Consider the following 15,047-nt stretch of genomic DNA (forward strand, 5'->3'; position numbering starts at 1 on the left):
GACTAAGGATACTCAGTGCAAAATAACATTTAATCTTCACAATCTAACAAAAGTACATATTAATTCATTTCAGATTATAGCACTGGAGAGTCAGACTAATGTGTTGCTTTTAAAGGCTGCTCTTGAGAAGTGATTGTAATTATTAAAAATGTGTGTTAAAGAACAGTGAAGACAAAACTTCATTCAACAGCTGAAAGGAAAAAGCTCTTGAAGCTGTCAAATGTTTATGTTGTGCCAGTTGCACCAATCTCTAGTTTGTTGTTTATGAGTCGGATGACCGTCTGTTGGGGCAGCCCTTTGGATATCAGCGCATTTTTTATCTAAAGAAAGGGGGGGAAAAGAAGAGAGAGATATGATCATTTTCCCTTTTTTTAAGACGTGAGACTTCTTTAGAAAGAAGCAGCACAGGTTTTACAAAACTGTGCTCACAGGAAAAACATTTATGTTGAAGTATGTACTTGTGTGGTTGTGCATGTCTATCATGTGTGAACACTGTGAAGAAAATCAGGATGTTTATAGTATGGCCCCATACAGTCATTACTCAAAGTGGGATCATGTAGACACTGCTCAACCAGACAAATGCTGTGTCCAAAGAAAACTCTGATTCTTACAAATTGTGTTAGCAATCTTATATGCAATAGTTTCACAGCTGAGTTTGGTTGTGTATTTTTACTTGTGTCCTAGCTCTTTATGGAAATTATTACTGTCGTTGTCCTGAGTCTGGTGACTCAGTGTTCTGTGCTTCTTTATTATGATCTTGTTTATTCTGATTGTGTTTTCCATTAAGATTCGCCATTTGTTAAGTTCCTGTTCTGTCTGCCCTGGTCCCACTTTTTTGTGTTCCCTCTGTCTGTCCATGATGTTATTATGTCTGCTCATGAGACTGTGTATGTTAAGTTCTATGTCTCGTCTGGAGCTCTGTGTCTGTCGTGTACTTCCTGTTTTACTTTGTAGGTCAGTGCCTTATGTCAGTGCGTTCAGCTTTGTGCTCTCCCTGTCAGTGTAATCAGCGTCAGCCGTGTCTCCTCTTAGCTCGCTTCACCTTTTGTATTTAGTGTCTGCATCTTCCCCTGCTCGTTGTCCTGTCGTACCCTCACTTTCACTGTGTGTTCTGTTTCCCAGCCTGCCTGCTTGTTTAGTTTGTTCTGTAGTCTCAGTTTAGTTAATTTTTTGTTCAGTTGCTTTCCAGCAATAAAGCTGAGTATTTTGAGTTATGTAAGCCTCCGTAAGTCCAGCATTTTGGGTTCCAAAGGCACATAGTGGGTAAAGGTCTCTGGCATTAACATCAGCGATGTGCACATGGAGGTTCATGTCATGAAGTTGTCATGCAATGTACCCTCTAAGCTGCGCGCGTGCGCAATTGCGCACTGCTGGCACGGTCTCTGCGCAGAAAATATCTGTATTGCGCACAAAAAAAAAAAAAATCAAACCTAAATTGAAATTAAAGTAAATATGTTAACAATCCTGTTTTGCAGTGTTAGTCAGTGACTGGCTGCTCCAGTATGGGATTAGAAGAATGCCACCTTATCCCATAGTCCACCCACTGAAGCGATTCACATTCGTATATACGCAGCTAATCAACGTCGTCGACAGGCTGTGACAGCGTCCTTATGTGCTGACACCAGTGTTTTAGCTAGCAAAGCGGCGTGGCTGATGTGGAGTGAAGCCACGTTAATGACAACGTGTACAACCATTGGAGATGTGAGCAGGACAGACGGAACAATTGAAGGAAAAAGTGTTGACTTTATACCAGTTTTTAAATTGTGTTGATTGGCCACGTAAAACCAGAGTTCGCGTCCTCAGGTCATGCGCGGCTCAGCTGGCTGGAGTGTTCACGCACATCTTCAACCTTTCCCTCTCTCTGTCTGTAGTCCCAGCCTGCTTCAAAATGGCCACCATCGTCCCTGTACCCAAATCCTCCACCATCTCCTCATTGAACGACTGGCGACCTGTAGCCCTGACCCCCATCGTAAGCAAATGCTTCGAGAAGCTGGTCAGGGACTTCATCTGCTCTGCACTACCCGACTCACTGGACCCTCTACAGTTTGCATACCGCCACAACAGGTCCACTGATGATGCCATAGCCCTGACACTACACACTGCCCTGTCACACCTGGAGAAGAGAGACACGTATGTGAGGATGCTGTTTGTAGATTACAGCTCAGCATTCAATACCATCGTTCCCTCGAAGCTGGACAGGAAACTGCAGGATCTAGGACTGAGCAGCTCCCTCTGCAGCTGGATCCTTAGCTTCCTGTCTGACAGACGCCAGGTGGTCAGACTGGGCAGCATCACCTCATCCCCCATCACACTGAACACTGGTGCTCCACAGGGGTGTGTACTGAGCCCTCTCCTATACTCACTCTACACCTACGACTGCACGGCCACTAACAACTCCAACATCATTGTGAAGTTTGCGGACGACACTACAGTGGTGGGTCTTATCACCAACGGTGATGAGACGGCTTACAGGGAGGAGGTCAGCGCCCTGACCCACTGGTGTCAAGACAACCATCTCACCCTCAACGTCGCAAAGACAAAGGAGTTGATAGTGGACTTCCGGAGGTCCAGAGAAGTACACACCCCCATCACCATCAACGGCGCTACTGTGGAGAGAGTGAGCAGCTTCCGGTTCCTTGGAGTACACCTGGCTGAGGATCTTACGTGGTCAGTACACACAAACAAAACAGTGAAGAAGGCGCAGCAGCGCCTCTTCTTTCTCAGGAGACTGAAAAGATTCGGCATGAGCCCCCGCATCCTCAGGACCTTCTATCGCTGTGCCATTGAGAGCATCCTCACTGGATGCATCACCACCTGGTATGGCAACAGCACCGCCTACAACTGCAAAGCTCTCCAGCGAGTAGTGCGGTGCTCTGAACGGATAATTGGAGGTGAGCTTCCCTCCCTCCAAGACATCTACAGGAAGTGGTGCCTGAGGAAAGCGGGGAGGATCATCAAGGACTCCAGTCACCCCAGCCATAAACTGTTCAGACTGCTTCCATCAGGAAGGAGGTTCTGCAGCATCCGGTCCCGTACCAGCAGACTGAGAGACAGCTTCTTCCATCAGGCCATCAGACTGCTGAACACGTCATAGACACCTCAGCTTCACTACTGGAACTTCAACATTATGCACTCCACACTGTATATAAATGCCACTTGTTTTGCACATATTCAACTCTGTATATTTTATATATTTTATTATTATTATTATTTTATTTTATTTTTTTTACTATTTTACACACACACACACACACACACACACACACACACACACACACACACGTAGGAAAATATTTAGTATACACATCCAGAAATGCATACACTATTATATATTGTACATATATTTATTAGTTTCAGGTTGGCCATTCTTGTATTTTGCTCGTTTGTGTTGTTGTGTTTGCACATCTCTGTTGCTTGTGGGGCTCGCACACAAGAATTTCACTCGCATGTGCTGTGCCAGTGTGCCTGCACATGTGATGTGACAATAAAAAGTGATTTGATTTGATTTGATTTGATTTGAGTTATGATAAAAATATGCGATGTTTGGATTTCTTCCTGAATACTATCGTTGTTTATATTTACTGCGGGAAGAAACGTTAAAAACTGCGTTTTATAAGGAAAAAGGCTCGAAAGCCTGTGAGCAAAAACAAAACGAAAACTTCTGCAGGCACTTAGATGAGTGAACAGGACAGGGAGGAACGCTTTGTGCAAGGAGTGAAGGAGTGTCATCTCTGAATCCAGGAAGGGGCCTAAGGGTACATCTTAAATGCTGTATAATGCTCCAACTCTCTGTGAATGGTACTCATGGCCATTGAATCAGTGGTTGTTGATCAGGGGTCACAGCAATTATTTATCCTGTGGCATATTATTGATCAAGAAACTGACCTCACACCACACTGTCAATTCATTGGGCTGGTTTCAGTCAATGGTGTGTTTATAAGATTGGGGAAACTGCAGTCAGCTGAGGCTGAAGGAGTCACTTGGATGAGTGACTTCACGTAAGCATTTACTTACCTGTGTAAGGAATGTATCTCTATCAATTTTAGACAAGTCCACCAAAGAGGTCATCTTCAATTTGAGAACTGTAACATCTAGAAACACAAAGACACTTTAGAATCCATTAGAAATCACTGAACTCTATTCAGTGCTGAGCTACAATTACAGCAAGTAGTTGCATTCATCAAAGTTTCCAAGTGACATCAACTCTGTTGATAATCTTTTAATTCAGACCAAATAAATTTTTTTCTGTTTTGTGTTTTGGTACAAGCCCTGTGTTTATCCACGAAGGCTTAGTTTGCTTTACTTAATAATGTACTTACTTCCTGCTGGCATTTTGATTGTGATTGTATATTTCTTACTTTGCTGATCTTGAGATTAGTCAGTAGATCACACTGTTGAGGCTATGTCCACACGTACCCAGGTATTTTTGAAAACTGAGATTTTTCTATGCGTTTGCACCTTTTGTCCACACGTAAACAGCGTTTTCAGTCACTGAAAACGGGGATTTTTAAAAACACCTGCCAGGGTGGCTTTTTTTGAAAACTCAGTTTTTGCATTTACCTGTGGACGAGGAAAACGGAGAAAACACAGCATCAAAGGTGTGCGCCTTTTTGACGTCACACTGTGCTCCACGTTATTGTTTCTGTGAAATAAATTTCTACAGTGGCGGACTTAGACAAAATACTGTTACTGTTAATTGTACTCTCTGCAGTGTTTAAATGCTTACATATACACACACAGTTACTGTCCCTCCACACATAGGACTCGGTTCTGCTTCTATGCCCCATCTTTGTTTACTATTTCCCACCGAGGCTGATAGATTTGTATTGTTGATTGTCATTTATGCTTAGAAATATTTAACCATATATGCTTAGAGGTGTATAATCGATTGTGTAGTGATAGGATGTTTGATCCTTAATAGTCTGCAAAGGCTTTGTGTGCATTCCAGAGTGTTCTGGCATTCACACCTACATCCTGGGAGCATGGGAGAGGTCGTACCTTCTCTTATTGTTTTATGGTAGGATAAACGTATCTATATCTCTTTTAGTCTAAGTGCCTTTTGTTTAGATGAACTGCTGGACTTTCAGACCAGCAGAGTTAGGGAAGTCATTTATGGGGTCACACTCTGACCCCACACACACACACACACACACACACACACACACACACACACACACACATACTTACACAACGCACAGGCAAGGTACTCTTTGTTTGTATGTAGACGTCATATGTTAATGAACCTATGTATATTCATGTAACCTCAATAAAAGAGCAGTGTTACAGGGGAGCGGACGAGAGCAACTGGGGTCAAGCGAAGGAACGGCGTTTGTCTGGTTCTCTCCCGTGTACGAGAAACATAAAGAACTTTGCCTACTTCGTGTCTTGCTTGCTGTGTAATTATATTGTCTTCAATGTTCCAGCGAATAGGTTCAAGCTACAAACCTGTCAGAGGCTTCTAGACTTCTGATTGGCCAATATTTCTACACGGTTAGAAATCTGCTCCTTTGGCATGTTCCTAGCAGTGTTTTCCTTCATTTTTGCATTTAGGTGTGAACGGGATTATTTTTTAAAACGAAAACGGAAAATCTCTGTTTTCCAAAATACCCGTGTACGTGTGGACGTAGCCTGATTGTAGATAAAACCCCTGTGTTTTGTGACCTGGTGAAAATCACCTGTAATTAGTGCATGCCTTTATTTTGGACTTTTGATTTTGTATGCAGTTAGTCAATTCACTCAGCATACTTTAAAACCAAGTATTTTGCAACTTGTGAATTGAGAGTATTATGTAGTGTAAAATAAAGTGATATAAAACTGATATGATCACATTTGGGGCGTTCGTGGCTCAAGAGTTGGCAGTTCGTCTTGTAATCAGACGGTTGCCGGTTCGAGCCCTGGCTTGGACAGTCTCGGTTGTTGTGTCCTTGGGCAAGACACTTAACCTACCGCCTACTGGTGTTGGCCAGAGGGGCTGATGGTGCGATATGGCAGCCTCGCCTCTGTCAGTCTGCCCCAGGGCAGCTGTGGCTACAACTGTAGCTTGCCTCCACCAGTGTGTGAGTGAATGAATAGTGGAATTGTATATAAATGCAGTCCATTATTATTATGAAATTTTACTGTTTTGATGTGACCAGCAATTAATAGACATGAACTAAAGTGAGAGTAATATATCCTGCACTAAGACAAAGTAGCTAAGTAAACATCACCTCATTTCATTCATACTCACATGATGGTTTACTGGGTGTAGTTGATGTAGGTGTAGTAATTGGAGTACTCGTGGTAGTTGTTGTAGTTGGAGTAGTTGTAGTAGTAGTTGGAGTAGTTGGAGTAGTTGTAGTACTAGTAGTAGTTGGAGTAGTTGTAGTACTGGTAGTAGTTGTTGTAGTTGTAGTACTGGTAGTAGTTGTTGTAGTTGGAGTAGTAGTAGTACTAGTAGTAGTTGGAGTAGTTGTAGTACTGGTAGTAGTTGTTGTAGTTGGAGTAGTTGTAGTACTGGTAGTAGTTGGAGTAGTTGTAGTACTAGTAGTAGTTGGAGTAGTTGTAGTACTGGTAGTAGTTGTTGTAGTTGGAGTAGTTGGAGTACTAGTAGTAGTTGTAGTAGTTGGAGTAGTGGTAGTAGTTGGAGTAGTGGTTGTAGTTGGAGTAGTTGTAGTACTGGTAGTAGATGTTGTAGTTGGAGTAGTTGTAGTACTGGTAATAGTTGGAGTAGTTGTAGTAGTTGGAGTAGTGGTAGTAGTTGGAGTAGTTGTAGTACTGGTAGTAGTTGTTGCAGGTACAGTAGTTGTAGTACTGGTAGTAGTTGTTGTAGTTGGAGTAGTTGTAGTACTGGTAGTAGTTGTTGCAGGTACAGTAGTTGTAGTACTGGTAGTAGTTGTTGTAGTTGGAGTAGTTGTAGTACTGGTAGTAGTTGTTGCAGGTACAGTAGTTGGAGTACTGGTGGTAGTTGTTGCAGGTACAGTAGTTGGAGTACTGGTGGTAGTTGTTGCAGGTACAGTAGTTGGAGTACTGGTGGTAGTTGTTGCAGGTACAGTAGTTGTAGTACTGGTAGTAGTTGTTGCAGGTACAGTAGTTGGAGTACTGGTGGTAGTTGTTGCAGGTACAGTAGTTGGAGTACTGGTGGTAGTTGTTGCAGGTACAGTAGTTGTAGTACTGGTAGTAGTTGTTGCAGGTACAGTAGTTGGAGTACTGGTGGTAGTTGTTGCAGGTACAGTAGTTGGAGTACTGGTGGTAGTTGTTGCAGGTACAGTAGTTGGAGTACTGGTGGTAGTTGTTGTGGTTATTATTGGTCCTATGAACAGTCAGAATTAGAGGTTATAGCTCAGTTACACTGATCCAGTAAATTAGATTTAAATGTGGCTGAAATGGTGAAGGACTCTACTCACCGTTTGCAACAGTCACAGCGACACATCGAAGCTCTGAGTGATACTTGGTCCCACTGCAGAAATAAGTGCAAGTTTCTTTTTCAAATATACCTGTTCAACACTCCTTAAGGGATTCTGATGATGATGGTTAGATCACAAGACAAAATTCACACAGACACACTGCACTCAAAAAGAAAAGTTAACAATAAATGGAAATCTGATGGTTTGGTAAAAACTGCTCTTGAGAAGTGAATGTAATTATTTCAGTAAAAATGGTTGTGTAAAAGATCAGCGAAGCCAAAATGTTTTCAAGGTAAATGTGATAAATTTGATCAAAACACAACAAATATGACAAAAAAAAAAGACTTAAAGCCTTTTTAGAAAATAACGTGATTGAGCGATGCCAAGGCAAATCATGATAAAGTTTAATGTTTCATTATATAACCCTTCAATCACATGACAACTTCAAGTTACTTAACCAAGGACATTTTGTATTTTAATCGAGCATGTTTTCAAAACATGGAAGGTTCCTGGTTTATATGTTGCCTTCTGACAACAACTGTAATCTCAAAAGATAAAAAATATTATAACTTTCTACAGAGTATGAAACATGAGACTGACCTGAAAACTGCCTGGACAACAAAACAGATGGGGAGGGTTTGTCCATCTTCACTTTCAGATGGTGTCCATCTCAGGATGAACTGTCCAGGTCCTGATGTACTACTGATTAAATTGTACGGCCCGCTGTAGAGCAGCTCAGAGATCCTTCAACAAACACAAAAATCCAAAATTTGTAAATTTTCTTTTCCCAAAATCTCCACGTCTGCAAAAGGAGCATGTTTCTTTTGTTTCTTTTATCTAGTCATGTTTTTTTCTCAAACCAACCAACGATGGAAATGTTTCTTGTTGGTAACTTTCAATGTTTATTATTGTTGTTTTACCTAATCTTTAAGTATTTATGTCCTTAAATCTGTATGGTTTTGGCTGTGTTTCACTTACTGTGTCGTCTAAATTGACACCTGACTGTAATCTTGTACATCAGCACTGGAGTTTTTTATTACTAAAGATCTGGTCAGATATGTAACTTAATAACCTGAAACATATTTTAGATTTGCACATCACTCATTTCTATTAGATTCATGACTTGTAGGACTATATTTTATATCTACCTAGAGGCTGCCCTGAAATAAATATTTTACCGTTTCAGGCAAAGTCTTTTTTTTTTTTTTCGTTTTTACTTACGTGGAGTTAAGTGCCTCTGCATTGATGTTAATTTCCAGAGTCTGACTGACATTGTTGTAGAGCTGAGCTCCGTTGGCTGGTGTTGGAGGAAGAAACTTGGGCAGAAAGAGTCCTTCTGTGCAGGATGGCACTGCAGGATCAACTGGAAGAATACAGAGAAGTTAAGGTGATTCTCACAGGATGGAAAGATGATCCAAGGTAAATTTTGTCATAGTCATGAGTCTGATGACTTTGTGTTTTGTTTATTTATAATATTTTATGTTCTTGTTTATTCTGTTTGTGTCTTTCATTAAGATTTGCCATTTGTTTGGTTTCTGTTCTGTGCCTGCCCTGGTGCCACTTCTCTGTGTTCCCTCATACGACACTGTGTGTTCTGTTAGCCAACTTGCCTGCCTGTTAGTTTTGCTTTCCGAGATTAGTTAGTTTTCTGTTCTGTCTGCAATCTTACAATAATGCCGCATGTTTTGAGTTCACTTTGCCTCCTCGAGTTCAGCTCTCAGGTCCACTATTCCTGCTTATCTTCAACAGCCATGACAAATATCTGCTGGACAGATTAATATTTGTTGGTCCAGAGAATCAGTCTTGATTACACTGGTGGTCAAACATCTCTGTACATCAGGCCGAGCACTAAGTTCATCGTCAGCAGCTCTTTAGTGCTTTCATTGTAAGATAATGAAACGTATATTGGTACCTTTCAAAGCAAACTGAATCGGTATTTTGCTGATGGCATCGTTGGTAGTTATTATTGTTTGTGTCCCGTTGGTTTGAGTCAGAGTGATGGTCTGTCTGGGGAAGTCCTCCATCACCAGCTGTACTACATACGAACCTTCATTACTGCTGCTGGTGGGGCTGAATGACAGAGTACAAGACGACTGCAAGAGGACGAAAATGGGCTTGAAGTTAAAATAACCAAAATGTTTTCTGTTATGCAATTCAATTCAAGGATATAAAAAAATGTAGTTGTTGTTTGTTTTGGATAAACTTTCACTTCTACAAAATTTAGATCAATTGTAATTCAATTAAAACATTCCCATCACATTATTGCATGACTGTCTGTGCCAGCTTTTAGTCTTTGCCTGTCTCATCTGACATGAGAGTAACAGTCATTGCTCACCGATGAGAGGCTGAGGACAGACGGTGGAGTGCAGGGGTTACACTCTGAGAGTGCAGAGTTTCCATATCTGCATTTAACTTCGTCTCCATCAGGGTCAAACATCAACAGGCTGAAATCTCTCTGACAGTTTGAAGGAACTCTGAGAGAGAAACAAAGATTGTAGCTCTATTTGCTGTATTCATTTTAATGTAACGAACGGGTGATAAATACTTTGTTAAATACATTTTAATATGAAAGGGATGAATGTAAAATATGAAATATATAAGAATACAAACATAGACACACATTAAGTGGGCTTACCCCACAGCTGGTAGGATGGTGGTCTGAGGTGATGTGTTGGCTTTGCCGGTGTCGGACCGGTTCCTCAGTTCCACCCGAGTCACAGCTCTCCATGATGAAATGTCATTTTTGACGTTGGATATCCATGCACTACCCTCCAACCTTGATAGAAAATTCAGTTTTCAAAGTCTGAACATAACATGTTTTAGTCAATTATTAGTTATGAGTCACCAAAAAGATTATGATTAGTGAAGTTGCTGATGTTTTGGGGAATTTTTTTTGTCACACTTAAATTACTTTTCCTGTTGTTGTACACTCACCAAAGCTCGAACAGAGCGTTGCTGGAAACCCGTCGAGTCATGATTCCCTCTCTCTGACACCAGTCTCCGCTGCTCTCCTGTTTTACCACATGTAGTGTGTAGGTTCCAGTCCCACAATCACCACTGAGGCAACTCCATATGTTATCAGATGTGCAGTCATGGAAGTTCAACTTATACCGAAGAGTCACCTTTAAATTTACAGCCACAAAGTGTTCACTTAGGTCTTGTAAGATTTTTAAAAGTAAGTACATTATTTTAAGAAAGAAAATGTACTCACTGTGACAGATCCATCTGCAAAAGTGTCCTTTGGGTAGTAGGTCATGACTGTGCCTAAAAAATGTGAAGCCTGAGTGCCGCAAACCATCAGCAGCACCAAAGATGTCTCAGAGAGCAACATGATGAATGTGTGTCTCTCTCTACAAAGGCAGAAATCACTGTCAACATGAACACCTGTACTTCCAAAGACAGCCTCACTTTCACTCTCTGTCCTTTTGTCTGATGTTTTTTCCCACATGGAAGTTGATTCAGTTTGTAAACCAGAAAATTACCTGGAATGAGGAAACGCCTATTAGAACAGAGGTTCCCAAAGTGTGGGGCCCGCCCCCTAAGGGGGGCCCAGAGCCATTACAGGGGAGGCGCGTTACGAAAAAAAAAAGAACTCTTGGACACTGTTAGCATAATGGACAGGTTTGTGACGGGACTGCTACACAAACACAAAGCAGGAGATGAAGCATCGCCAAATATGTTTCCAAACCAATTTCCTTCCAAGCCAAAGACTAGAAAATCAGACTAGAAATCAGGGATTTCTGTGCACAACAGATCACAGAGGGTTGAACCTCCATGCTTCATTAATGTATGTTGTTTACATTTGGATGCATGTGGGAATATATGCATTCTAATATGCTTTCCTTAAGAGGTGAAACGTGCCAAACCGCAATGGATATTTCCCATTCTGCAAACTGCTGCTAAATGGTTTAAGCTTGTTTGTCCTGGTGCTGGTATTTGGGTAACCTGTATGAATTCCAGGCATTGTAATATAAACAGCACATTCAAAATACTGAAATTTTCTGTTGTGTCTTGCAGGAAAGTTGGAAACATTAGGACCTTTTCAACAAAGTAATTTGCATTCATTGGTTAACTTTGCAAGATATTTCTGTTTACTCTGTGATGACCTTAAACATCTCCCAAGTAAATCATCTCTCAGGACACTGTGAAGCCAGCAACAGTCATAGAAACATTTATTTAGTATATTACATTAACTGATCTAATAAATCAGAATCTTTAGAAAATCACATTAAAGTCTTACGCTAGCATTATACTCAATGTTTGCTGTACATTTCATTTCTAAATAAAGGATTATCAGTGTGTCGTACTAACAGTTTCCTATCCGGTCCGCAGAGCTGTTCAGAGAGTTGTTATCAGATCTGGATTACAGTGAAGAGCTCAGCTGACTGTGAATCAAACAGAGAGCTGTTGTTTTTACACTTTATGGCTACAAACTAATGTGTATGCAAAATGTATAGCCAATGGAAAAATCTTCCTCCTCAAACAGGCAAAACAAGGAAATAACCCTACTTTTGCCTGGATGATCTCAGCTGGTGACAGCTGTAACCAAATGAGCCATTTGCCTGGAATTAGATAAACAGAAAGCTGATCGCCTTCTCCTTTCACTTGCTTCCAATCAAAAGCCAGTATTCCTGACTTGCATGTGATGTTGCAGAGGTGCATCAACCACGATGGCCTCACAATATTTTGTGGGTCTCTAGGTCTCTAGGAGAATCTCCTCGGGGACAGCTGCCAGGGAGTTTTTAACTACCTTTGGAGAGAGGAAATAATCAGATTAAAGAGGTGTGAAAGCAAAAAGTTAAGAGGAAAAAAAGCCTTTTTTAACTGTTTCACTCATGCTCACAGGGCCTGTTCAGTTCACTAAATCTAAATCTTAAAGCTTACAGCTCCTTCCGGGGGGGTTGGGAAAGGATGCTGCTTCGCTCTTTGGCTGTAAATCCCTGTTCTCTTTCATGGCAGAATTATCTACATATCCATATATATTACAGGTGTATTTCAGAGAAGTCCTGGTGAGTTCATGGAACCAGATTTTAGCTTGGCAAATCTTCAGGTGACTCAGAATGCAGAAGCATTTTCCTACCCACGCTGTATATGTTGGGGATGGACTGCTGCTAAACTGCACTAAACTAGGATATTGTCAGGAGGTGAAAGTGGTTTAATAATAAAGTAATAAAAATAAAAAATAAAGTAATTAATTTAAAATAATGGAAGATAGTTTTTAGAGAATTTTAGGTTCTCCAGAATTGCAGGGGAAAGCCCTATAATCTACTTTAAAAGTCTGTAGCTCTGTCCACCGTTTTGTGATATGAAAATTCATCAATACATCTTCCAGCAGTAATGTCATTGAGGCTTGAGATCCTGGTGGAAGTGACATCAACATTGTGGTCCGGTTCTCTGTTTCCGCTGGAGGCTCAAGTGAGCCCGTCCAGCAGTTTTCCTTGAGGCTTAGGAGAACTAGTTCAGCTTAATGCTTATCCACCACAAACTTCATTACAACAACCACCACTCTGCTCCAGTCTCTAGCTGAGTCTTTAGCTCTGTTGTCAGCTCTGCTACCTGCTCAGGCATCAGTTCTGTTTCCAGTTCAGTCATTAGCTCTTTCACCAGTTCAGTCAGTTGCTCAGTCACTTCCATCCTCTGCTGGAAGCTCCAGTGAGCTTATTCAGCCAGAAGGGGACCGCATCTCTCTAATAAATTCCGGACAGACTGTTAATATGCACTGCACATCCCCAGCTGTTGCATCCTGAGCCGCCTGTGTGCCCTGTGCAGCTTCAGTTAGCATCCCTTCAGCCAGAGGTCTCCGTACCTGCTGGCTCTGTGTCTGTCTCGTCAGCTGGGGGTTCAGGAGAACCGCACCAGCTGCCTGTTCCTGCTGGAGGCCCAGGAGAGCCCCTCCAGCAGCCTTCCTCGTCAGCTGGGGGTTCAAGAGAACCACACAAGCCTCGTGCCTCGTCAGCTGGAGGGCCCGAGGAGCCCGTCCAGCCTCCTTCTGTTCCATCTGTGGCGCCACCTCCTGGTCCTGCCCTGCCTGGTCCTGCCATCAGCGGCCACCTTCCAGACTGGACTTCTTCGCCGGCATGGCCGGCCTCCTGACCTGCTTCGTTGCCACCGCTGGCTCCGCGGTCGGCCCCCTGTTCATTCATGGACTGTTCATTCATGGACTGTTGAGCCGTCGGCCCCCTGAACTTTATAATCTCCTGTGCAGCTGTCCTCCGGGTCGGCCTCCTGAGTGGTGCTTTTGAACTTTCTTCGCCTGGAGTTATGGTTGCCACCCTGAAATACTTATAGACAGTTTCCTCTGCTCCACTGCCTTTCATGGACTTTTGTTTTGGACTATTTTGTGATTTCTAGGTTTTCTTGTGGACATTTTGTTTTATTCGTCGGTTTCAAACTCCTCTCTTTGTGTTCAAACCCTTCCCATTCTGAGACAAAGCGAAAAGAGAGAGAAAAGTGAAACCCTACATATATATATATATATATATGTATATGTATGTATATATATATATGTATATTAAATATGTATGTATATATACATATACATATATATATATATATTAGGGGTGCAACAATATTCGTATCGATATTGAACCGTTCGATACAGTGCTTTCGGTTCGGTACGCATATGTATCGAACGATACAACATTTGTAATTTATTTTATCAACTTTCCTTCTGACGATACTGTCTGTGTTGAGCACTCAGTGAATCTGCGTTTGACTACTCCGCCTAGGCTGCACTGTCGAGCGCAGATCCACTGAGCGCTCAACACAGACAGCATGGAGAAGGAGGAGCACAGGGCAAGCTAGCAAGACAGAAGTTAAGCTCTCCTTGCAACATGGCAAATTGAACCTCCCCCACCCTCATTCAGATCTGGTTTTGGAATTATTTTGCTTTTCATGTGACGTATGACCCTGAAGGTAAACGCGTCATGGACTAAAGTAAAACAGTATGTTGGATGTGCCACGCAATGCTCAATTACATGGGTGGGAGCTAGTGTGTTAGCGCAGTTAGCTCGTTAACGTGTTGGCCGTCTAGCCCCATGCACGGGGCGATCGGCGGTAGCTCGTTAACGGAGATTTGCCGTGTTGTGGCGTTAACGTCATTTCAACGAGATTAACCTGAAAACACTAGTGGGAACACAACGAATATGACTGCACATTTACGCGGACATCATCCTAGTGCAAAGACAAGTGGAAGCAGACAAAAACAACAAGCACGCATGCTACAAACTTTACCCGAGTCATTTAGACAGCCGTTAGCACATGATTCTCCTTATGGGGACCTGATATGTTTAATATGCTGCTGAGAATATAGCCCAGAAGAAGCGGATAGTATAGCTTTTATTTTGGAAAGAGCCATTTCTCTGTAATAAACTCTCTTTTCCAAAGATGAGTGATTCCTCAATCAGATACAGGGCTCGCAATATCGCTAGCCCGACGTCCTGGGGCTAGCGATTTTTCCAGTCGGGCTACCAAAATCTATCTCTTCCCTGCCCATCGGGCTATCGTAGGAAGGAAAAATATATGTCAATGGTTTTGCATTCTCTCGGAAATGTATCTGGGTAATTATGTCATTGGCATCAGTGGGCCACTGTCAATATGTGACATATTGAAATCGCGTTTGAATTTGCGCTTGTTTTTTTGCTTTTACTTTGCAATCGCGCGAAC

The 15,047-nt window shown here is 42.0% G+C and overlaps 1 protein-coding gene across 1 annotated transcript; it reads right to left on the reverse strand.

Annotated features, from left to right (window-relative positions):
* Nucleotides 1-224: 224 nt before the first annotated feature.
* LOC146579547 (uncharacterized) lies at nucleotides 225-10,713 on the reverse strand. The gene is made up of 11 exons (XM_085267977.1): nucleotides 10,594-10,713; nucleotides 10,317-10,504; nucleotides 10,018-10,158; nucleotides 9,718-9,856; nucleotides 9,295-9,475; nucleotides 8,604-8,745; nucleotides 7,983-8,126; nucleotides 7,379-7,435; nucleotides 6,227-6,273; nucleotides 4,015-4,091; nucleotides 225-320 (listed from the first exon to the last, which is right to left on the reverse strand). The coding sequence occupies exons 1-11, from the start codon at nucleotides 10,711-10,713 to the stop codon at nucleotides 225-227; spliced, it is 1,332 nt and encodes a 443-aa protein (XP_085124103.1).
* Nucleotides 10,714-15,047: the final 4,334 nt, after the last annotated feature.

The sequence above is a fragment of the Mchenga conophoros genome, linkage group LG3 (assembly GCF_057382185.1).
Source record: "Mchenga conophoros isolate Kocher_MC1m ecotype Shallow Benthic linkage group LG3, M_conophoros_male_GT1.1, whole genome shotgun sequence".
Lineage (NCBI taxonomy): Eukaryota > Metazoa > Chordata > Actinopteri > Cichliformes > Cichlidae > Mchenga > Mchenga conophoros.

Excerpts from the sequence above, each read along its gene's own strand:
- LOC146579547 (XM_085267977.1), bottom strand. The coding sequence starts at position 10,713 with ATGTTGCTCTCTGAGACATCTTTGGTGCTGCTGATGGTTTGCGGCACT. Across the intron at positions 10,159-10,316 it reads AACGCTCTGTTCGAGCTTTG|GTTGGAGGGTAGTGCATGGA; the intron begins GTGAGTGTACAA and ends TTTTCTATCAAG. Across the intron at positions 8,746-9,294 it reads GATTCAGTTTGCTTTGAAAG|TTGATCCTGCAGTGCCATCC; the intron begins GTACCAATATAC and ends GTATTCTTCCAG.